Consider the following 24,059-nt stretch of genomic DNA (forward strand, 5'->3'; position numbering starts at 1 on the left):
GAGGTCTCTGGCCCCTAGGAGCCCTCTCAAACTGGAATGGCTGAGAGTCCGCTTATGTATCTGCTCCTTGGGATCGTTTGTGTCTTGCTTTCACAGGACCGTGCATGTTCTTTCAGTGTTTCGGGACCAGGGAGGCCGAAAGGGAAAGGAAACTTAGATTTTTGTTCTGGCGAAGTCAACATGGATAATTAGCTAGCTGGCCTTGGGCAAGCTGCTTGACCTCTCTTTGTTTTCATTTCTTTGCCAAATTGGAATAAAGGTTGTCTACTTATCCTGTCCTAGGGATTGAACAAGATAAAGGGATGTAAAAGAGCTACAGCCATCCTGCTGCGTGTGGGGGGAGGGGGAGAGGTGTCAGAAGAGTTGACAATTTTGCTGGAATTCTGGTTCATTTGGGTGACAGGGCTTAGAGTGACATACTTTTCTTCGAGGTCAGAAAGTAGAAGTTTAAAGCCAGAAAATAGAAGTTTAAAAAATGGAGTGATTCAGTGACAATCTCTTTTCCAAAGGGTCGATATTTTGTAAAATGATTTGCCACTCTGAACTCCCCCAGTAAATTTAAAATGAGGCAATTTGTACAGAGCTCTTTGAGAATACAAATGGCTCTTGCCCAGCCCGCCTCCCATGATTTCCACTGAGCACCCACCAATCATCGCTCCATCTAAAAACATCCTGTACCCCATTTAAAAACATAAGGCCCAGACTCTTAAGGGCAAGAGCAAGTCAGGAATGGCTTGGAATAGACAGGTAGGGACCCAGGTGTCAGCTCAGAAGGTGGCACAGCTGGCTCCCTGCAGCAGTGGGAAAGTTTGCCCCTCCCCTGTAAGTCTGACTTCCATTAGAGACCTTCAGATTAGAGATGAAAGAAGAATTGGAGCCCAGATAGCCTGCAAGGACAGTTATCTACACGATGGGACAGTGCCTGAGAGAAGAGGGCCACTGCATCGGGGTTCTGAATTGCGTCTGAACTATCGTGAAACAAGAGAGCAGGTGGTTGTAGACACCTCAGTTTCCTCACTGGTAAAATGGGATTCACTACGTCTCCTTCACTGGATTCTTGTGAGGGCCCACTCAGACACCGTGCATGAAGGGCGTCCTTGTTTCTGTTCCATCGTCCTTCATTCTCAGGAGCCATCCTAGGTCCCAAAAGCCAGCGAGCCAGCTCGCTGGAGATAGCAGATGCACAAGGGTTCAAGGGCCACCTTCCCCGGCGGGTGCAGGAAATGTGGGTGACTGGATTGGCCAGGTCTTTGTAGCACATCAGCTGCATAGACCACATGGAAGGCAGGTAGTGGAAGAGGAAACAGCAGCCCCACCCAACAGTGAAGCTTGGTTCTGTTGGGAATTTTCATTTTACTTAATTAGATGAGTAGCTCCCCTTCTCTTGGGGAGCATCTGATAAGAGGATGGTACAGAGACATGCATGTCCATTGTGGGCGAGGAAAAAACCTGAGCAGGGGAAGGAAGGGGAGCACTGAGGAGTGGGCTCCAGTGCCACGCCCAGGTGCCCTGAGTTCCTGCGTGGATTAGACCAACGCGCGAGAGTGCGAGTCCTACGTGACCTGCAGGGCGCCTACGAGGTAAATGAAGGACGAGTTGCCTATGACTGTCACTCATTCCATCATTGCAGAGTAACCCACTTAAGTTGTACTCTTGACTAGAAAAAAAGAACTCATCCATCTTAAGGACTCATCCGTCCTTACTTATTGACTTATACTTTGTATATAACGTCGTGCATGAGCAAGGCACTACTCCAGGTGTTCTGCAGAGACCGCAGAGGATATTAAGCAGATTCCCACCCCTGAGGATTAGGGACTAGTAGGGGTAGGACACATACAGCTCGTTCCACTTCAGAGCATCCGCTCTGTGCCAGGCGCTGTTCTTGGCTCCAGTTACAACAGTGTATAAGAGATAAAGTTCCTGCTCTGGTAGACCCTATACACCAGGTGGAGAGGCAGACATTAAACAAATCAACCTGAATAAACTAGAAAAATTAGATAGTGCTAAGGGTCGATGCTGGGAATGAAAATAGCGTGCTAGGATACAGAGTATCATGGCAGCATCTCTAGACAAGGTAGCCAGGAAAGGCCCCTCTGAGGAGGTGACACTTTTGCTGAGATCAGCATGACAGGAGGAACCACTGGTTTGTCTGCTCAGTGACACCAGCTGCTGTACCAAACTCAGTCCCAAAGCTCAGGGGCTTTACATATGACTGTAACTCTCCAGACCCACTGCAGGTATTCCTCGTCAGCAGGTGGCCTGCCCTGCGGTGATGTGGGCACCGAGCCTCCTCCCATCCTATGGACTGGCCATCCCAAAGAGCACTCTGTGTCCAGCCGGCAGGTGGGGGAGGGAAAAAGAGTACAGAGGATCCTGCAGGAGGGTTTTATGGGCCAGGCCTAGGAGAGACACGTGTCACCACAATCCACTAAGCAGGACTCAAGGCCATACACCTGCAAGGGAAGAAGTAAAGTCAGTGTGCCTGGGAGGGAAAGGAAATGGAATAGGCTGTGGTGAACACTTAGCAGCCTCTGCTGCCCCAGCCTCACGCTGAGCAGGCCAGCCTTCCTGACCCAAGAAATAAGCAGCACAAGGAAACTAACGTGGAAGCCATCCTGGTGTGTCTGTCAAAGAGGCCAGCGTGGTTGCCACACGATGGGCAGGTGGGAAACAAGGCCATGGAGATAGATGGCGCCTTGAACAGATGAGGCTTTGAAGTCAAAGTGAACTTGCATCTGATTTCATGAGTAATGGGCAGACATTCTTGACAGCATACTTTATCATCCCCGTCCCCGCTTTTATTTTTTTACCATTGTAGATATCACCACCTATTGTGTAGATTTTTCTTAGTTATGTTTTTGTCTTCCACCGCTCTGTAGGTTTTGGAGACATATAAATATTAAATGGAAGGAACGAGCGACTGATGCTAGTAGTGGGTCCTGGATGGACTTAGGATAAATTCTGGAAGGAAAGTTAAACTCGCGTGATGACGTGCCTCAGTTTGAGACGCCCAGGAGACGGTCACAGGGAAATGCCGACCAGCCTAGAGTGTGTGGAGGTGTAGATTTGGGAGACGTGGTCTCATCGCGGCTATCGAAAGCTGGGAAACTGGACGGATCCTCCGGGGGGTTAAATGAAGATGGAGGGGCAAGGACCGAGCTCTGGTGCACTCTGATGTCTGAGGCTCAGGAAGAGAAAGCAGAGCAGCCGGTGAGGTGGGAGGAGACAGGAACAGAGAGAAGAAACTGGTTGGAGGCAGGAGTACTAACTGGGCCCAGTGCTGCTGGGCAGCCACGTAAGGTGAAGAGAGAATGGCGATGATACACTCAGCCATACAGGACTCCCAGAGACCATAAGAGAACTCTCCCTCCAAACCACTTTCCCCACAGGGACTGGGCAGGGCAGACTCTTGGCTCTCCAGCTCCATTCTGACATTCCACAGCATCCACGCACACTGGAGATGTTTGTTTTGGGTCTCCTTTTCCAAAGGGTGGGCAGAGAGCAAATGCTTCTCTCCAACCTTGAAGGGTGTGTAAGAATGTGCAAATCTAGATGTGAGAGAGAGTTCAAAGAAAAAAAACCCAAAGCAGGGCGAGTCAGTACTTAGAAAAGGCCTCTACCCCGTGGGTGAAAGGAATGGCGGTGTGGGAAGGCAGTGTTTCCCACACTCAAGGCATTTAAAATTAGGTATGCCACCAGCCCTGCCTTCTGGACAAGACAGCGGGAATATGCTGGAATAATGTGTTAGGGACTGAGTAGGAAAAGATAGGCCTCTGCTGGCTTCAGTAAGTAGTCCATGAAGTGGACACGCATGTATTGAGTTCCTACTGAGTGCAGGGAATGACCTGTTAAAAGCAACCAAATTATCAGTGACATAGCAGAAGTGTAGTGTGAGAAGGAAGCAAGGGAGAAGGCTCCGCCTTGGACAGTAGGATTAGGGACTAACTCTTACTTGGGGCTGCTACAGAAGACCCTATTGTCAACATCATCTGTATGTTGTAGGACATTCCTCCCATGCGGCCCTGCAGTGTGTGTTTCTGGGAACCAGCTGATTTGGAGAGAGCACAGAATGGCCTTGTACAATTACTCTCAGCACAGACTTTCTTCGTTTTGATTTGCCATTGGCCAAGTTTTGCAAAGTAACCTATGTGCTATATTCCACAAAGTGAGTGCTGAAGAAATGCTGTCTCTTGCTGAGAAAGCTTTCTGGGGGAGAGGTACAGATCATATGAAGGAGACTGGAGCAAAGTGCCTTGCCGTGGAGTGTAGACAAACCAGACTGGCAGTGTGAGTGTGAACCGAAGCCAACTGTCCCCTGCAATGAATTGGAGCCTTCGCAATCCGTGCAGGGCATGGTTTAGCTAAGGCCAGACTGTTATGATGGAATTTAGTTCAGACTTTATACTTCACTGAAACCAGGAAAACAAAGCCCTCTCTCAAGAAAGAACCAGTTGTTTGCATGCTCTCCCTGCAAACCTCCCAACTCAAAAAAAAGCATGACTCTATCTATAGTTAAACCTTATAAACCCAGGCTTTTCGAAGCACAGAGAGCTGAGCGGGAGAAAGGATCATCTGAATTCTAAAGATATTTCTGTCTCTTTAGCCCTTCTAGTCCCAAATCTGTTGGCCTGAGTTTCTCATAGATGTGAAATGGAAATAATTCTAACATTTTCAGGGGTCCATTGGAGGTGTCAGAAGATCTTAAAACAGAGAAACTTCCTTGGCTGCTGACAACTCTTAAAAATAAGAGGTGGTTTTACTCTCTTTGTATCTCTCAAATCAAAATAGTCCAAGTCAAGAAAATAGTAACAAAAAAGATTTGGCTGTTGTGGAGTTAATTTTTCTTTTAGCCTTTCTGCCCCCAAAATACAATTACATCTCTTTAAACAATTATAAATGGCTTTCCTTTGGCAATTAACATTTCCACATCCTGAACCAGTTTTACAGGTCAGGTTTTTTCTTGGCCCCAGATCCAGTACTAGAGTTTTGTAGAACGGGTTCACATGATTATTTCTATGGAGACCAGATGCTCACTGTTCCTTTCAGAGATCATCAGGTTCGGTCTTATAACTATGAATTTGGGTTGTGTTTTTTATCTGTTATTTTGGTTTTTTATCTTCAGCCTACGAAAGTCAAAGATTTCTATTCTGGATCACCCCTCCCTCCAGATCGTATGATCTTTGAATTCTACAGAACTTGTTTTTAATAGAACCATCTTTTCTAACATTACAATTCATCATGACTTTTATGATCCTCTATTTCGTGCAGACTTACCAGGTATCTGAAGACCCACCCTAGAAGGATCACCTCTTAAGAAAGAGGAATTCAGCAGGGTCCCACAGTCCCCTTGATCTGGTGTGCAGCTGGGAAAGGAAGACAACTAGCCATACCGCTGCACACTTTTCAGATAAAACTTTGGCTTCCATGTCATCTCATCCTGTGTGCTCTGTAACTACATAACAGGTTTCTCTTGCTTGCCATGAGCTTACTAAGCATTGTGGGAGGTAGAGGAATGAAAGAATGTTTCTCTCTCCAGACACTTAGGGGAGTGGGTTTTGTACGACCAGAGACCAGAAACGGGACTAACTCCTTCCACTCTTATCTTTAGATTTTGTTCCCTTTTTAGTAAATAAAAATCATCCCTCAACTGTCTGACCCTTGAGTGTCTAATCTTTAAAACAGACAGGTGACCTCATTTCTCTGAGTGGGTTTTAGATCTCAGGGGTCATGTGGTATCATTACAGGGGACCAGCTGTGTACACATCGCGGGGGGGTGGATGGAGGGGGGGTGTCAAACACCCAAAGTTACTACTCCCTTTTGCAAACTCTTATTTATCTCTAGGTTATTGAAATTTTGCTGGAAGGCACACCAAAGCCATTCTGACTGCAAGAGCTCTGCAGTGAAAGAGTGCAGAGAAGCGGTAAAATCTGTGAACTTCAGGTGCTTTCGATATGGTCACGTCCAGGAAGCACTGGGCAGCTGGTTATGCAGGGTTACTGCTGAACAAACCCGATATGGACCTGGACCCCAGTGGTCAGTGGAGGACTGAAAGGGAACTCAGAGCTACCTTCATCAGTAACATTCCTCTTTCTCTAGAATTTCAGAGTGCATGGATAGTGAAGCCGAGACGGTCATGCAGCTCCGAAATGAGCTGAGAGACAAGGAGATGAAGCTGACAGACATCCGCCTAGAAGCCCTCAGCTCTGCACACCAGCTCGACCAGCTCCGGGAGGCCATGAACAGGATGCAGGTGAGAGCCCAGGAGCAGGGGTGAAGCGCAAGGCTGCGTGGCTCCCTCTGCCGCGCCCCAAGGCTGCATCAGAACCTCGTGGCAGCTCTTTGCTCTGCTCGCTGTTTTCTTTTCATAGACTCTCCCATATTTTGCTCAAAGACCAAACTTTTGAAAGTGTAAGCATAACCATGACTTTCCTGTATGCAGAACTTTCAGTGGCTCTGCTATTTCCTCTTGTGTGTCCTTCACCTGGCCTTCAGGGCCTTCTTTGAGATCTTTTTCAATCTTAATTCACCACCCACCCCCAGCTCTACTTTCCAGACTCTTCTCTCCAGCCAGGGGGAGCCACCGATGGCCCCCTTTGCATACCTAGGAATCTCTTTTTCATATTGTTCCTCTACCAGAGTATCTTCTGCACATCCAAATTGGACCCTCCCCTCAAAGTTCAGCCTGATGCCTTTTCCTCTGCAAAGCCTTTCCAAGTCCTGCAGCTAGAAGAGTTAGTGCCCTCACCTGAATTCCTCTACATTTGTTTTTACAGCCTTTCTCACCTGCCACAGATTGAAGGCATTTGCGCCTTCTGAGCTATTCTTTTTTGCATCCCTTTCTCTGGATGTAGCACAAGCGCTTAACCAATTGTACCTTCTTCATTACTCTTTGTGTAGCATGAAAGACCCCTGTGGGTTCTACTAAATGGGACCTCACTGGAGCGCAGCATTTCCCAAAGGAGATTCCCTGGAACACTCGTTCCATTGGGAGGCTCTGTGAAAGGAAAGCTCTTTGATCAAATACTTTTGGAAAATGCCGCACACTATGCGCCCACTCAGATTTACATAGCAGCTCATTAAAGGCTCTGAGAAGTCCCGTAGTAAAGAAACCTGTCAAACCCAGAGTTGCTCAAACCTCTTTGATAAGACTCCTTTTCACTTATGACTCAGACGCTGGGAAACATTTCTGAACTTTTCCGAAAGGCCAGCTCTCTGGATGGACAGACCCTCCCCGACCAGACAGGCCTGTGTATACAGCAAACGCAGTGAACACTGTTGAATCTCCCAGATTGTGTAACTTGCTCTGCCTCAGCTGAGCTACCCACTACCCCTGCACGGGACTTTCAAATCTCTCCCCTGGAAAAGGCTTATTTGCATTATATCCACCCAGTACATGAGCTTCTCTCTTACTCTTCACAGAGTGAAATAGAGAAGCTGAAAGCTGAGAATGACCGGCTGAAGTCGGAGTCTCAAGGCACTGGCTGCAGCCGGGCACCCTCCCAAGTGTCCCTCTCGGCCTCCCCGAGGCAGTCTATGGGCCTCTCCCAGCACAGCCTGAACCTCACTGAGTCAACCAGCCTGGGTGAGTGGTGTCACAGGGCTGCAGGACAGGGCCCGCAGCCGGCACTCCGTTCTCTCATCCAGAGCCCCAAGATAAGCAGATCAACAGATCAAATGGAGAGGCGACAGGCGTGTGTGCACTTGGGGTGTGTGTGTGTCTGGGTGTGCGTCTGCTACCAACATGAGCCCAACCGTAAGACTGCTGTCATGCTTCGCTCCAGCACCCCAAGTTCTCCAAGCCATGAGCTTGAGTCCCCTCGCCCACCATGCTGAGTTCTGTTTAATCCATTTTAAGAGGCTGACCTGCAAGCTGAATGCTGCATACGACCCCCATGGCAGCAGGTCCCACCTGGGGCAATGGCTTGGTCTGTGATCTTCCTGCCTTCGGGCCGGATTCTAGGCTGGCACAGTGGCTATGGAACTCGATCTAGGTTTCCTTTGTAAGCATATTGAGGCTGATGCTTTGATTTCTTATCCATGATGCTGCCGTTGCTATTGTTTTGGTTCAGTCTCTCCCTCGCACTTCCATTTGGCAAGGTACATCGTCAGCCTGCTGGTTCCTTGGTTGATCCACCGTTGGTTTCTGTGGTTGCGTTCTCCATTCTGCCCTCTCCCCTTCCCCAAACCTCCCACTTTCCCTGCACCCCCCGACACCTAGTTGTCCTGCTGCTATGCCAACGAGCAGCGGGGGTGTCAGGAAGCCAGCTTTGCTGTCCCCATGTGCCTAAGGCTGTTGATGTTTTCCATTCGCAGACATGTTGCTGGATGACACTGGTGAATGCTCGGCTCGGAAGGAAGGAGGCAGGCATGTTAAGATAGTTGTCAGCTTTCAGGAGGAAATGAAGTGGAAGGAGGTTAGTTGGATCCCTTTCCCTGCTCTGCTTGTCCCTTCCCCAGGTAGAACTACCTAGCTTAGCGATTTCATCGTCACTCCATATCGCCTCAGAGCCTAAGGTGATATGAAAATACTACTAACACTTTCCTCGACTAACCTTGATCCCCAGCAGCATTTTGATACAATTAAAGGGAGGCAACGGCCCTTCCATGTCTCATGTTTGGGAAGTCTAATAAAGAATACTAAAAACGGTCCTGCTCAACTAACTAAACACTAACATCAATCAGCAATGGCTTTTCTGAATTTAATGTATTCCCAAAGCACTCCAGAGGCAGCTAAGTGCATTGAGCACAGAAGGTACAAAAATAAGATGACCAAGAGCACCAGTTTTATGGGGTTGTCAAAAGCTACTTACTGATAGAGTAGACACTGGGAGACAGGTGGCCAAGTCCAGGGAGCACCCAGGTGGCTAAAAGTAAAGCTGGTGGGACATCCTGACTCACCAAGGTAGGGGAATCAGTTGTCTGAGTAGTTTCTGTTCTTTCCCCAAGTCTGAGGAAGCTATACCCCTAGCAGAGACTATTTAGGGATAGGAATGGGGATTGACAGACAAAGTTGATTTTAGTCAGTGATTAAATCCAAATGATGCTGTGAATGACCTTCTCTCAGATACGTGGGGAAAAGCTTCATGAGTCACTATTTCAAGTCCCCTTCAGTTTTTTGTTATTTCTTAGCATTCTAGCCAACATGCTATTATAGTCTCTGTGAGCTAGGGAAGTGGCAGTGCCCAGCAAAACAAAGTGTCCACATCCAGACTTGTTTTTGCCTGGGTTTCCATTTTGTGGCTGGCTCACTATTCTCACTGAAAAGAATAGGGCCAGAATTTTAGAGCTGCCAGGGCTTTTAGCATTATTTTAGCCTAGAAAGATCCAGTAAAGAGTCCCACGTTCAGAGCTTAGGTAGTAGAATGATGATGGACTGACTATCAAGTGGGAAATTCATTCTTATAGTAAATGCAGGCGATACTTGTGAATGTGTTTTTTCTAGCAATCATCAACATGAACAGACAGATTTTACATTTTGTAGAAGTATATGCGTCACTTTTAAAACCTGTATCATTCTGGATCACCACTGAAGCCAGATGAGGTCGATCAGATGTTATTATCTCCATTTTACAACTGGGAAACCTAAGACCCAGCATCACTTACTTAAGGTTACAGAGCAAGTGGTGGGGCCAGATCATCTCACGTGCTCTTCTCTCTACTGCTTTTGCTTAACTGCCAGATACATCCCTCCTCGCCCCCCACTGCTTTCCTAATTCTATATCCTTGCGAGCATGTCAGATTTTTTTTTTTAAATGAATGAAATGTTCTCCTAGCTTTTCTGTAATCAATGTGATTAGTCAACCCCCACTTTGCAGAGCCTTATGGACGAAGATGCAAAAGAAATAGAAAAAGACCTTTCATGAACTTCCCAGAGTATCCCTAGTTTTCTCAATTGCATGTTTTTAATTTTTAATTGGAAGACAAGCAACAAACTTTACTTAAAAAGAAGAAAAGAAAAAATAGAAACATTCTATCCTGAAGGAGTTAAAGATCTAGCAAAGAGATAAACTCGATTTACAAATAAGATAGAAATACCTAAAAATAAACAAGTACAGAATATATCATCATATAAGTGTGTACAGAACCACTGAAGCAATATAAGCTCTGCGCCTGGTGAGTTAATCATAGGAGGCTTCATGGAAGAGGTGAGTGTTAACAGGGTGAAATGACGGATAGGAGAGGGGAGAGCATTCCAGGCAAGCAATGTGATCTGTGCACTGTACAAGGTATGCATTTAATAGAAGGTTCTAGATTCCAGGGAGGTAAACCTCGCTTCCTGACCTAAAAATTGTTTTTTAGCAATAGAGCAAGAAAATAGGAAGACTCTTGCATTCAATCTCAGTTATATCTGGTGTTAAAACAGGACTTTTATTCCCCTCTCAAACCATTGGTGGAGTCTAAGACAACCTGAGTCCTTGCTAAACTGTGTCAGAAAAGATCCACCTGTTTTTCACCTGCATGCATTTCCTTACCCTTAGGATTCCAGACCACACCTCTTTCTTATTGGCTGCATTGGAGTTAGTGGCAAGACGAAGTGGGATGTGCTCGATGGGGTGGTTAGACGGCTGTTCAAAGTAAGTGTTTCAAGGAGACGGCTATGGCAGTCTGCCTGGAGGGGGAGCCTGGGCTTAGGGAGGGAAGGGCGGTTTGTGTCTTGCATATGGCCATTCCTCTGGCCTGTCCTCTGTCCCACATCCTTATGTTGCTGGGGCAGAAGGAGGATGGTAAGTACAGACTGCTGATTGGCCACACTGTTCCTAGCTGCCCTTGGCAGTGGCTGGTCAGCCAATGAGTCATTCCTTCAGCCTTGAGCAATTATCGCAGCCTCTCATGTGAACTGCTAATGTCCACATTCTCCTTTTACCATAGAATTGTGTCTTATTGCATCTTCTTTGAAGTATGTGCTCTGGGACCCAGACATCAGATTTCCATTCTTTATTTTGAGGGATTTGATCCAACTTGCCCAGGATCCTTGCTGACACTTCAGTCCGTGATTTGTGCTACAAGTGACATTAACATCTAGTTATTGGCCAGTGTCAAAGATGTTGGCATAGTTATTTTTATATTCATTCTAATCACATCATTGGAGTGGGTGTTTGCAACAGGAGATAATTAATGAGTACTGGGTGAACCTTGAAACACAAGGTGATTTGAAAGAAGCTTTTGGTACACTTTTTTTCCATTATTCTGAATTAAGTCTATTAAGTGTTCATTAATCACATCCCCTGAGCAATACCAATAGCCCACAAGCCAGAGGCCTTACATTATCTCAATTTATTTCCAAGCCTGTAGGAGCATTCTATTATTTTCCCATGTAAAGGTGAGGAAGGTGAGGTTCAGGTCAGGGTCACTTGCCCAAGGTCGTGAATCTAAAATTAGACTAGGTTAGTCTAAGTTGGGTCAATGTGACTTCAAAAGTTGACTTAACTAGTACTCGCTAGTCCCTTTTAGCATCCAGATTCAGGTGGCTTCGCACAGAGAAAATTCTATTCTCTGACCAAAGATCACAGGCCAGTCTGTAGGCAGGAGATTGTGCATGGCTTAGGGTGGACCAGTCCTGCCGCCAGGGCCAGCACCTCTCTCTCCTGACGGGCAGTCAGGACATCCTTGCATTGGAAAGCCAAAAGTTTGAGCTGAGAAGGGCCCGTGGGGCATCGCGTGTGAGGAAAAGAGACCATTAAAGGTAAAGGTCTGTTACTGGGATTCCACCTCGGCCACCATCCAGCCACCTTATAGCCCATGGACCCTCGTTCTAAATTAAGAACACGTTTTCCTGTTTAAAGAACAAGAGCTGCTTTTTTTTCTAGCAGATCCGGGGTTTTTTACTCTCTTCATCGTCAGTATGGTCTTTAAGCCAAAGGAAGGGGCCGGTGGAGGGATTTCTTGGGAGAATTACTTTTTCATGAGTTTTCCAGCACCTGATGTTTTCAAGACTCAAGCTGAACTTAGGAAAAGAGGCCTAACTTTTCCGTGCTTGGTTGATCCAGACTAAACGTTCACAGTTTTGTTAGGGTACCTCCCCCCGCCCATCATCCCTCTCCCCTCACCCCCGCCACACACGCACACCACTAACCAAATAAAGCTCTATTGTAAAAGGCCCGTGATAGTGGGGCATCATCCCCATGGAAAGTCAGCTTTTCTACCCCTCGTTCCACAGCTCGATTTCAACTCAGGCATCAGCCGAGGAAGAAGAGAAGATGATTGTAAATCACCCAATGAAAACATGAGTCACGGGCAGATTTTTAGCCACGTCTTTGATGGGGGTCTTTATTTTTTCCAGGAATACATCGTTCACGTCGACCCAGTGAGTCAGCTAGGGCTGAATTCAGATAGTGTTCTCGGCTACAGCATCGGGGAAGTCAAGCGCAGCGATGCCTCCGAGACCCCCGAGCTTCTGCCCTGCGGCTACCTGGTGGGAGAGAACACTACCATCTCTGTGACTGTCAAAGGTAATTCCCCGATTGCAGAGGTTGGATCCTTCAGGAACTGCATTTTTTTATTTTGTGACTTGGCATAGGAAACTGGCCGCAATTCTGTTCGTGCATATGGATGTGGGTGGTTTTTCTTTCTTCCCTTCAACCGCAGTTATTCTTACCTAAGCAAGTTGAACCATCTTTACTTAGCTTTTTGAACCACCATTGGAAACAAATAATTTTAGTTTATTGCTGAAATTATGTAACAAAAGGTCCCATTAGCCTTATGACTCCGAGATAATGGAATCTTAATGACCCTGTTGAAATAGGGCTCCACCAATGCCAATGAATTACTCTTGCCAGCAAGCCTTGGATGTGGTCCCATTTTACAGATGGAGAAACCACGATTTGCTTTAGGCTAGAGAGGAGTTGCTCTGAGCTCCCTAATGAGAACGCTGAAGCTCTTGCCCGTGCACGATGCTGCCTGAGCTTCCGATGGCCTCATCACCCAAAGATGTCAAGCCTCAGGCCAAAGTGTGTTCCCTGAAACTCTAGGCGCACAAAGTATTTTATGGGGGAAAAAGTTTCATGGCCAAATAAGTCTGGGAAACTGCATCATTATCCCCATTTGGTTTTGGGGGCAGGGGGACAGGAATGTACTGGTACATTAAAGGCTCTGTCTTTTAATGTTTTAACTCCTGCCTTTCAGGGGCTGTTTAATCCAACCTGACACAAATGCATTTGACTGCAAAACCCCTTTTTCTTATATTTTATGAATCACCTAAAAAGTACACTAATAAACACTCTCTAGGCGCAACCCCATTTTTTACTTCCCTAAAAGGCACTGATCTTACTTCCCTGAAAGGCACTATAGTTTAACGGTGCAGTTTTGGAGTTGAAGCCAGTTTTGTTTCCTGATTGGTAGGTTTTCCAAAAACACCACAACTGTCCTTATCAGCAGGAATCTAGATCTTGCTCTGCTTGTGACAAGCGATAAGGTACTGCTTGAACCTCACACATACCCTTATTGTGTTGGCAAGTGAAATTCACAGTCATAGCCTTGGCCGCAAGTGACAGAAACCTACTCAAAACTAGCTTTAGTTAAAAAGGAAACATTAGACTGATGTACCTGGAAGATCCAGGAATACGCTTCAAACACAGCTTGATCCAGTTGTTTCAACAGTGCCAACAGGTCCAAGCCTATCTCAGCTTTGCTCATTTTTTGAGCTCGCTGCACATGAAATTGCTCTGATAGCGCTGATTTATCTTTCTAGCTTAGGAACCTAAAAGAAAGAGAATAGCTATCTGGAAAATTGTGACAGAAAACTTTTAGAGGTGATTCTGCCTCACTGGGAGTCGAACACCTGTCACTGAGTCCGTCATTGTGACCAGGGAGAGGCTTTGGCCCAGACTGTCATAAGCCCATTTCTTTGGTGGATAAAGGTGCTGGATCAGCCCCATTTGAACCACCTGAAGCGAGCTCCCCATAAGAAAGGAAAGTTCTACTGCAAGGGGAAGGATGGAGTAGCAGGCGCACCAAAACAGCAGCTGTCCACCACAAGAATCCTTTACGGAAAGCCTTATATATCATGGGCTCAGATTGTATTTCATCCACGCTGCTGGGCATGCATTGCCACTCTCAGGTGAGCGTTGCAAGCACTGAAGGTTAAAAGAGACCAGACCACTGTGATAGCAGTGACCAGACCAAACCTCTGTGATAGCAGTGACAAGCTAATCTGCCTCTGGCGGAACTGCCACCCCACCAGGGAGGCTGATCTGTTGCTGCTGTGAGTGCAGCCAGTTGTTCTAGCAACTCCAGGGATCAGCCAGTTGTTCTAGCAACTCCAGGGATCAGCCAGTTGTTTCAGCAACTCCAGGGATCAGCTTGGGTTCACTGTTAAGTGATACCTGACTCTTCTATTTTCCTGAAGTGCTTGAAATTTATACCTTCAGGCATTAAAAACCACTCAAAAGCTTGAGCTGAAAGAGGTTGGTGAGCTACAGATGGCTCACTTCAGGGTGGGGGGGAGGGGGGACTGGTTGTGCTCTGAAGTGAGTTGTCTGCAATGCAGCCACTCCCACGGGGTTTATGGCAAAAATCCCAAAGAGCAGCCTATATGCAGAGAGAGGTGTTTGCATTTTCCCCATTGTTATTTAGACTGGGGACCTTGTGTGCTCTGTGTGGAGGTTGGAGCCAGTGCAGGCTGCTTGGAGCTCAGTACCAGGGAAGACCCAGGTCTGTACCTGGAACATGAACCATTTGGGAACCTTCGTCATGGGCATTCTGGGACCATCGCTGCATTTCGGGCCTGTTCTTGGTTGAGGGAGGATTAGAGACAAGCATATAAATGAGTTACAGGAGTCTTTGCAATAAATAATTATGTGGAAGAAAGATGTACTTATAAAACAGAATAAATGCCCTTCAACTTATTTTTTACCTAGACATACTGGTTTTCTTGAGGTGATTTTTTTTAACAGAATTACCTTAGGTTCTGGATAAATAACCTTGGATGGATCTTCTTTGTGAGGGAAGGATATCAAGAACCTAGCTCTTTTAAAGCCAGCCGCCCTGATTGATAGAGTTGTCCCAGGTAGGAAAAGGGAAAGAAGAGTTTCCTCTTAATGTTGCTGAGGGTCAGAGGTCTCATCAGCAGGTAGCATTTCAACCCAGGTCTGCCAGGATTCACAACCCCCCTCCCCCAATCAAATGGTCCTACTTTGCATTTGCTCGTTTTAAAAATAAAAGTGTTATGACCTTGTGCTCCCTTTGAGTATGGGCAGCAGTGGCAGCTGGCACGTGGGAGAGAACGGGGTGAGGAAGGATCCCTAGGGTGCTGGCAGACACGGGAGACTCGGGTTTGATTTGAGCAGACACCATTGGTATGGCAAATCCAGACAGGCAAGCAGAGCCCTGAGTCTTAGGAATTCTACAGAGGCCAGAGGAGGACTGAGAACCCTGATGTGAAAGGTGAGTGTGAGTCTGGGGAAGTCAGTCAGTCCAGGGCCAGGGCGCACGGTGTTGATGACCAGGAGTGGCAGCTTGCTCTTAGCCTTGGTGTCCCTGGGTGTCTCAGGTGAGTGGGCTGCCCAGGAAAGGGATGGCCTCAGGTCATGGCAAGTCCCAGTTGGGCAAGCACAGAGCTCCCTTTCTATGGGGCTTCAAACACTTCCTGTCTCTCCACTGCAGGGCTCACAGAAAACAGCCTGGACTCGCTGGCGTTCGAGTCCCTGATCCCCAAGCCCATCCTGCAGCGCTATGTGTCCCTGCTGGTAGAACACCGGCGGATCATTCTCTCTGGCCCCAGTGGCACCGGGAAAACCTACCTGGCCAACCGGCTGTCAGAGTACCTGGTGCTTCGGGAGGGACGGGAGCTAACAGACGGGGTCATCGCCACCTTCAACGTGGACCACAAGTCCAGCAAGGTGAGGAGGTTGTTTGGAGGCTGCTACTCAGCCAGGGGTCACTTTTCTGTTCAGAATGGTCGATGCCACCCCCACCGTGGTGGAAGAAACAGCATTTCCTCCACAGTCTCCTTTGGTGGTTACAAAAGCCCTGTGAAGGAGGCCAGAATGGGGCCAGCCGAAGGGAAGGCTCCGACCCAGGACCTCCCAGCAAGAAGCTCCCTCTGTACATCGACCTTGCGTTTTCACTTCCCACTATGAGCCAGGCATCATGCTTGGTGCTAGCAGTTTTTTAAGGTCACTCCAGATACCCCCACTTTAGTTTACCAAGAATTTATCATGCGCCTAGAGGTGCTATTGTTTTGTTATTGTCGTTGGTTTTAATGTTCTCCTTTTGAGAACAACAATAACAACAAGAACCCACATTTGCATTTACAGACTTCTGGCCCCCACCTCTGTTATCCCCATTTCACAGAGGAGGAAGCTGAGGCTGGAAGGGAGATGGTCATGTGTCTAAGACCACTCGGACAGCACTGAGCAGTGGACTGGGGCTCTGGTTGAAGCCTTGGACTCTAGTGCCAGCAAATAGATAGACTTGACCCTGCTTCACAGGGAGCAATGGAAATGTTTGGACAGTCTGATCTAATCCCACCCAGGGGTTGTGAGGGGTTTTCTCACACGCATTCGTTATTCATCCAGTGGAGCTGGTGGAAAATTAGCTCTAGCTGGCCCTCTGCGAAGCAGCCGGAGAGTCTAAGATGAATTAGAAATGACTCTTCTGGCTTAGCAATCACCCGACGTCCCTGAAGCTAGGGATTCCTAGACCATATTCCCAGGTGATCTGCTTCAATAGGTCGTGTGGGCCAGGAACCTGCATCATTCACAGGTGCCCCAAGTGACTTTTATGTGGAGCAGACCAGATTAAAGGGCTCTGAGCCTCTGAGTTGAGAGCCTCTGTCAGTAAGCTGAGGGAGGGTACTCTTTCCCGGACCAGTGAAAGAAATACCCCAGGCAGCTGGCGGGAATTCGAGCCCAGGCAAAGTTGCAGCCTCCAGGGCTCACTTTCCCCTTGACTGGGCACCGCATAGTGTGAGTAGGGCAGGGAGTCTCTGGAGCCCTCTCCTTGTAAGATGCTGAGGCCAAAAACATATGGTGGAGGGGGCTGAAGAAGGAAAGATTACTAGTAACTTAAAAAGTTGGGCTTTTTTCTATTGCTAGCAAGCCACATTTTGACTTATAAGGGCGGTCCCGAGTGTGTGAGCATGTGTGCACACATGCTTGCATGCAGGAGATGGAGGCCAGCATGCAGGACAGTCTGGTGTGATGAGCACACCCTGGACGGGCACCGAGTGTGGATCCTGCCCCAACGCTTGCCCTCTGTGCAATTTCAGGCCAGTCACTTAACTGGGATGTGCCTCAGCTTTTCCATCTACAAGAGGGAACTAATCATAGTAGTCACCCCAGAGGGTTGTCGCAGGGCTAAAAAAGTTCATCTGTTCAAGGCGTAGAGCCATGGCAGGCTCTGGGGCATGCCAGCTGGCATGATGGTGCTGTCATCAGGCAGTCCTCCTGGGTTCTCTGACGGCTCTTTACCTCACCATGTCAGCATTTCCGCCTGTCGTACCATTATTCTTTCTCTTCCTTTTCTGACATACGGCCCTGTCCCCAGCCATGCTGGGCTGCATCTGGCCCCAGCTCTAGCCAGACCCCCAGCTCTTCTTCACAGTTAAATTCAAAGCGTACTCTTTCAGCAGACCTTCCAAGCCCCGCTGTGCATGTAGTCCCATCTCCCCGTGCACCGTTAGTTGTCTGTCTGCCACAACACTCATCAGCAGTGCATGTTGGGGAAGGGGTCCTCTGCTATATGGATTCATCAAGGCCTTGGTATAAGCGGGTCTCAGAGATGCTGTGGAAGAGCACCTTATACAGAGCCTATATAGCTTACGTAGAGATATATAAGGCACTCGCTCTTGGGAGCTTCCTGGGAGGTTGGCACAATAAGAAATATCAAGAGAAGTGATACCACTTATAGAAAAGTGGTACAGCAGGGATATGGAAGCAGGGCTGGGCACCCTCCATGGTGCTGTGCTTTGGCCCTGGGCTGAAGGTTTTCTCTGACTCAGTGAATGCCAGAAGGCAGGACCCTGGCCTTTCTCTCCTCTGGCCCACCCCACATCCCCTGAGCCCCAGGCCCAGCCCCTGTAGCAAGTGGGCACAGAGCACGCGAAGGGCCTTTCCCCCTACGTTGGCCTGGGCGAAGTGTAGGCTCAGCACGTGCATCTTTACCAGGTGCATTCGCCCATTGCTCTTCCCCTGGCTTTTGCAGGAATTGCGTCAGTACCTGTCCAACCTGGCCGACCAGTGCACCAGTGAGAACAATGCTGTGGACATGCCTCTCGTCATCATCCTGGACAACCTGCATCACGTCAGCTCTCTGGGCGAGATCTTTAATGGGCTGCTCAACTGCAAGGACCATAAATGGTAAAGACCAGTTCCAGACCTCATGGTTCCCGGGAGCATGGCCGCCATGTGATGTGTGCTGCACAGGGAGCTGTGCACACGCACGGCCGGGGTCAGCATGGGGCCAAGGGAGGCCACCAGCCATCTGCCATGGGCCTCTGTGAGCGCCCTGTTCTCAGGTTTGGCTTTGACTCACAAGGTTCTCTTTTCCTTCGTGTCCCCACAGCCCTTACATAATTGGCACGATGAACCAGGCTACCTCTTCTACTCCCAACCTGCAGCTTCATCACAACTTCAGGTGAGGTGTCACTGTTGAGTACCTGTTATATGCCAGGCTTCGTGTTGAGCATTTTGCCCCACTTAGCTCATTTAATTCTCACAACAGCCTCCAGTAGTTAAATTTCTCATTCTCAGCTTAAAAATAGGGAGACCGAGGCGGGGAGAATTAAGTGACCCTTGTGAGCTCACATAGCCTATTATTGGCAGACGTTTGGACCCAGGTCTCTTTGACTGTAAGTCCTGGGGCAGGAGAATCCGGAGGCAGCTCTGGACAGGGGCTGCGGGCAGGCTCACCTCCCCTGCCCGTCACCAGTGCTGCATCTCTCTGGCCCAAGTGGATGTGAGCGATGGAAGCTCTTGCTGATGCGTGTCCCCGGGTGGGTCTGTGGGCCCTCGAGTTCCAGCTGCTGTGGGTCCCTCTGCCCCAGCACCGGACAGGGCCTCTGCACCTGCTGGGGTGCGGGAAGGACGGTGCCGCTCCATTGTGCCTGGGTGCGTTGTTGCTCGCCTTGCCATCACTGAACGCCCTTTGCCCCCCACCCTGACCTGCAGCAGATTCCACCGCTCCTGCTTTCCTACCGGGCCCTTAGATAAGGGTGAGAAGCCCTCTCTTGGGGTGGGACCCCTGACTCATTTTCACTGGCCACACGGTAGCCATCTCTGAGGGAGATGAAAGTGGACCTGAATCTTCATTATCCGAGAAATGTCAGCTCCTCCAGGCCACTGAAATCATGGCTCACCTCTGCACCCAGGCTGTCCCAGTCTTGTCCTCAATATCCTAAATAGCCCTCAAGTCCTTTCTCCTCTCCCCCGTCGCTGCCACATCATCTCCCAGAGCACTACTGCAATCATTTTCTAACCCGTCTGTCTGCCCGCAACTTGTCCCCCCATCCTCTGTGCCAGTGGCAGCTGGAGTGAGCATCCTGTAATTCAAATCTGACCATAAAGCCTCATGCTTACAGTCCTTCCGTGGCTTCTCATTGCCTCCAGAATGGAATCCAGACTCCTCGGGTTGGCAGGTGAAGTCTAAAGTCTGGTCACACTGAACTTCTGGTGGTTTCTCCAAACACCCCACGCCATTTCTCATGCCTCTGCAAATGCTGCCATGAACTCTCCACCCCTACCCCACCCCTGCACCTGCCTTTTCTTATGTGTGGCTGCTCCATCTACTCTTCCGGTCTCGGCCCAGACGTTCCCTCCTCAGTCGCCTTCCTTGGTTCCCTAGGCTTCATCATGTATCATTCCTGCTTGTTTATCTGTCTCCTCCACAAGACAGTAAGCCCCTGGGGAGCAGGAACAAATGTGCCTTAGTCATTGTCACAGCTCCGTAGCCCAGCACAGGGCCTTGATACAAGCACAAGAGGTACTATGCTCAGGGTTAGAGCTCAGACTTTGGAGCTGGAATATTGGTTTAAATCTTAGCTCTTCTATTAACTAGCTCTTTGATTGTGGACAAGTTACCTAACCTGTCTGTAGGTTAGTATTTCTGTCAATAAAATGGGGTTGGTGATATCTGCATCATAGGGTTGACAGAAGGAATTGTGAGTTACTACATTTGCAGTGTTGGATGCATAGCAAATCCTATTTTAGTATTAATTAGCATATACACCTTCCAGTTCTAAGGAGCTTTGAATCCTGAGGTTAGCCGTCAGTTTTATCACTGTCATCATCATTGAAAAGCATTCCTGACTTCCACCAGGTGGGTGCTTTGTGCCAACCACACGGAGCCCGTGAAGGGTTTCCTTGGCCGGTTCCTGAGGCGGAAGCTCATGGAAACGGAGATCAGTGGGCGGGTGCGGAATGTGGAGCTGGTAAAAATCATCGACTGGATTCCCAAGGTCTGGCATCACCTCAACCGCTTCCTGGAGGCTCACAGCTCCTCAGATGTCACCATAGGTAGGTGGGAAGTCAGGGGAGAGTGGGCAGGTGGGCTGGCTAGGGGGACTTCTGGAACTCTGGCCCCCTCACTCACTGTCCTGGGGCCCTGGCCAGGATAGCACTTCGTAGGAACAAATCAGCTTGACACTGTGCTATCCATGTAGATAGAAATGGAGGCAGAGGGATGATCACAACCCACGACAGACCCCGACCACTAGTCACGCAGTGCTGCGTCTCCACCCCTCTGGCCCTCCCCAGTGCTCTGGAGCTGATCAGCAGCGAGATATTCATCCAGCCTGGGCTAGTGCAGAAACTGCCAACTCAGTGAAGAACCCAACCCCAAGGCTCCCCTATGTGAAAACTGCCCTGTGGCATTGGTTTTGCTTTGAAGTTTAACTATTTAGATCAGAGAGGGAAAAAATCATTGATCATCCCACCATCCTGACATAATCATTTTAATTTGAGCTTATTGTTTCTGCCTTTGTCTATACATAGATGTTTTATGTAGTTACAATTACACATAGTGTTCTTTTCTTTGTCATTTCACATAGTCTAATGAGCATTCTGCATTGCTACTCTTATAATTATTTTGAAAGGCTGAAAAATAATCAAATGGTGTGCCATCGTCCGCTTAACTATTTCTGCCCTCTTTGGACATTTAGTGTGTTTCTATTTTTGAAGGTCAGGATTAATAATACTGTGGTGAACATCTTTTTCCATTAAGCCTTTCCTTTCTTTTGGATGATGTTCTGGGAGAGAGAGGTCCCAAGGTACGGGCATAGAGCCCGAGTGTCCCGTTCCGTGCCCACCACCCAGCAGCTGGTATTCCCACTGTTGCTCAGAAAATCCAGGGTCCTTCCTGTGAGGGATGCTTGGACCGTGGCTTCTCCTGACCGTGGCAACTCTGACTGGTTTTCATCATGGTCTCCAGGTCCCCGGCTCTTCCTCTCATGCCCAATTGACGTGGATGGCTCCAGGGTGTGGTTCACCGACCTGTGGAACTATTCAATTATCCCCTATCTCCTGGAAGCCGTCAGAGAAGGACTCCAGGTAAGAAGCACACTACCTGCTGGCCTCCTCAAAATTGGGAGTGTTCTGGTGACCGAATAGGTTGTCTTTATCTCCTCCTTCAGGAATCTGATGGACATGAAATGATTACCCCTTACCTGTGTGACTGTCAGTCTAGCACAGTGTAGGGACAGACTTAGCTATAAATCTGGCTCCGCCACTTATTAGCTGTGTGACCACAGGCAAGTTATTTATCCTCTCTGTTCCTAGTGCCCTAATCAATCGAAAAGGAGGATATAATATGCTCGGCCACAAAGACTTGTTGCAAGAATTAAAAATTATGGCTATAACGTGCTCAGCATAGTAACTATGTAGAAATTGAGGCATATGTGTGCAAAGTACTTCACAGTTTGCAAGTACCCTTATATCTGCCATATGGTTCGAGCCCTGCATTGGTCCTGGAACCAAGAGATTTTTTTTTGTCTCCATTTTTCAAGAGACAAATGGAGTCCCAAAAGAAAAGAAGTGACTTGCCTAAGGTCATAAAAGTAAACCTTGAAGAATCTGGGATTTGAGTCCAGGCCTCTAGCTCAAATTTCAGGTTCTCAGCCCTTGGCTTTGTGGCACTTGTACGTGCCATCAGGAACCCTCACGGGTGACCTGAAGCCCAGGAAGCTTCAAGTCCCTCCTGCCCTACGACAGCTGGAAAGCACAGGTTCTCCACTTCTCACTCAGCCCAGGGGTTAACATTAGGAGCTCAGCCATAAATTGGGACTTGAGACAGTTCTGTTGTTGAGTCTGGAGGCAGCCTTTAGCAGTTCTAGGCTCTAGACACCCACGCTGAGTTATTAGCGGGCATCACATGCCGCTGGGTAAGCTAGGCACCGGTCTGGTACTCGGCATTCCAGGGCTCCTTTGTTCCCCAGTCGTGGGCACTGGGAGGCACGGGATACTGTGGTGGGCACAGAAGTGGTGTGCACCACACGCATGTGTGACAGTGTACGTTAGTGGCTTCGGTCAGTATTTGTCATTTCTGTACATTTGGCTGAGCCTGATGAATGTTCGATTGCTTTGTATCTATAATACGTAGCAGCAGTGATAGTCTTCAGAGCCATTCAGGACGAGAACTCGAAAGGGGCAATAAACCAGAGACATCCCACTATCTTGTGAGACTCACTATTCCAGTGCAAGGCAGGAAAAGTCATCGCTTCCTTGTGCTGTAAGGTCATTTGAAGGACAAGCTTTCAGGAGTGTGGGAGCAACCAGGGGAGGCAGCCGGAGTTCGCATTCCACCAAGTTGCTCAAAAGTGAGCCACCCCGCCCCCAACCTATGAGTCATCATCCCGATGAGCCCAGGAGACTCTGAATCTGCTGATTCCTGAGGACACTGGCGTGTTCTTGACGCCTCCGGTTCTGAAGGGAAGCTGCTGACCTCTGGGGAGGGCCTGCTACTTGCGAGGCCCTGCACCGAGGGCCCGACACACGTGATGCTGTGTGGTTCTGACAGCTCAGCTTGTTGGTGAGACCAAGACTCGCGGGCGCTTTGACCCTTAGCCAAGTTCACCCAGTGGGATACAGTGAGCCAGCAGCATTGGAGCCCAGGTCTAGCTGACCCCGTGGTTACGTCTTCTGTGACTTTCAGGCTGTCCTCAGGGATCACAATAACTAAACCCAGAAGCCTTGGTGGCTCAGGGAACCAAGTACTGTGTTTCTTGTAGTGGAGTTTTACATCAGATTTCGTTTGACAAAAGGATTCCTCTATTTTAAAAAAAAGTTTTAAATTCCCTACTTTCACTTGTTGAGTCCATGCTCGCCGTGTGCTGAGCACCATGTGAGGTCATTTACTCTTCACCTGACCCTGCTAGGTAAGTAGAGTGGCTATGAGCCCAGCGGTATGCTTCAGGGTAGAGTCCCCAGAACGGGCTCTGACAGGGTCATCTGTGGTGGTGTGGCCACACAGAGACCCTGCTATGATCAGGCCTCAAAATTCTGGCAGCCCCTCCAGCAGACAAATCCTTTCCTGGAGGAATTGTGGTTTCGCCCCCTAGTGGACGCCAGATGCTTTCGTAAATTTTGACTCCTGACTTTTCCCGTGTGTGTGTGTGTGTGTGTGTGTGTGTGTGTGTGTGTGTGTGAGAGAGAGAGAGAGAGAGAGAGACAGACAGACAGACAGACAGACAGACAGACAGACAGACACAGAGAGAGAGACAAAGAGACAGAGACAGACAGAGAGACAAAGAGAGACAGAGACAGACTGCTTGGAGCTTCTTCCTGAATGTGTGCCTTGATTCCTCCGTGTGATACACATGTGCATCCCACAGAGTCAGAAGGCTCACAGTGGCCCAGGTTTCAGTTTCTAAAGCCTTGGTTCCCTGTCCCTGACCTAGCAGGGATGCCAGGCTCCTCCCTGCCTCGGCGAAAGGGAAAGTCCTATTTGTCTGTCTGTCTATACAACCGTCTGCTGCTTTTCGAGCTGCCACAGGGCTCTGCTCTGGGGCCAAGGAGCTTTATGATATTTCCTCTGCTCAGCATGGTACTTAACTAGCCATTCACCACCTAGACTTGAGCATATCCAGCGGCAAGTGGGGAGGCTTGTAAAAATATTTCCTGTTCTTGCA

The 24,059-nt window shown here is 48.5% G+C and overlaps 1 protein-coding gene across 15 annotated transcripts in view; it reads left to right on the forward strand.

Moving 5' to 3' along the window:
• Window positions 1-24,059, forward strand: part of NAV2 (neuron navigator 2) — a 678,828-nt gene that overhangs the window by 645,700 nt on the left and 9,069 nt on the right. For all 15 annotated transcript variants that reach the window (XM_016164919.2, XM_016164924.2, XM_016164914.2 and 12 more), the window contains 10 exons: window positions 6,098-6,251; window positions 7,421-7,583; window positions 8,315-8,415; window positions 10,480-10,575; window positions 12,282-12,450; window positions 15,602-15,837; window positions 18,143-18,297; window positions 18,503-18,574; window positions 20,255-20,451; window positions 21,365-21,483. In XM_016164919.2, the coding sequence (XP_016020405.2) occupies window positions 6,098-6,251; window positions 7,421-7,583; window positions 8,315-8,415; window positions 10,480-10,575; window positions 12,282-12,450; window positions 15,602-15,837; window positions 18,143-18,297; window positions 18,503-18,574; window positions 20,255-20,451; window positions 21,365-21,483 (1,462 nt within the window). The remainder of the gene's footprint in view (window positions 1-6,097; window positions 6,252-7,420; window positions 7,584-8,314; window positions 8,416-10,479; window positions 10,576-12,281; window positions 12,451-15,601; window positions 15,838-18,142; window positions 18,298-18,502; window positions 18,575-20,254; window positions 20,452-21,364; window positions 21,484-24,059) is intronic.

The sequence above is a fragment of the Rousettus aegyptiacus genome, unplaced genomic scaffold, assembly GCF_014176215.1.
Source record: "Rousettus aegyptiacus isolate mRouAeg1 unplaced genomic scaffold, mRouAeg1.p scaffold_m13_p_5, whole genome shotgun sequence".
Classification (NCBI taxonomy): Eukaryota; Metazoa; Chordata; class Mammalia; order Chiroptera; family Pteropodidae; genus Rousettus; species Rousettus aegyptiacus.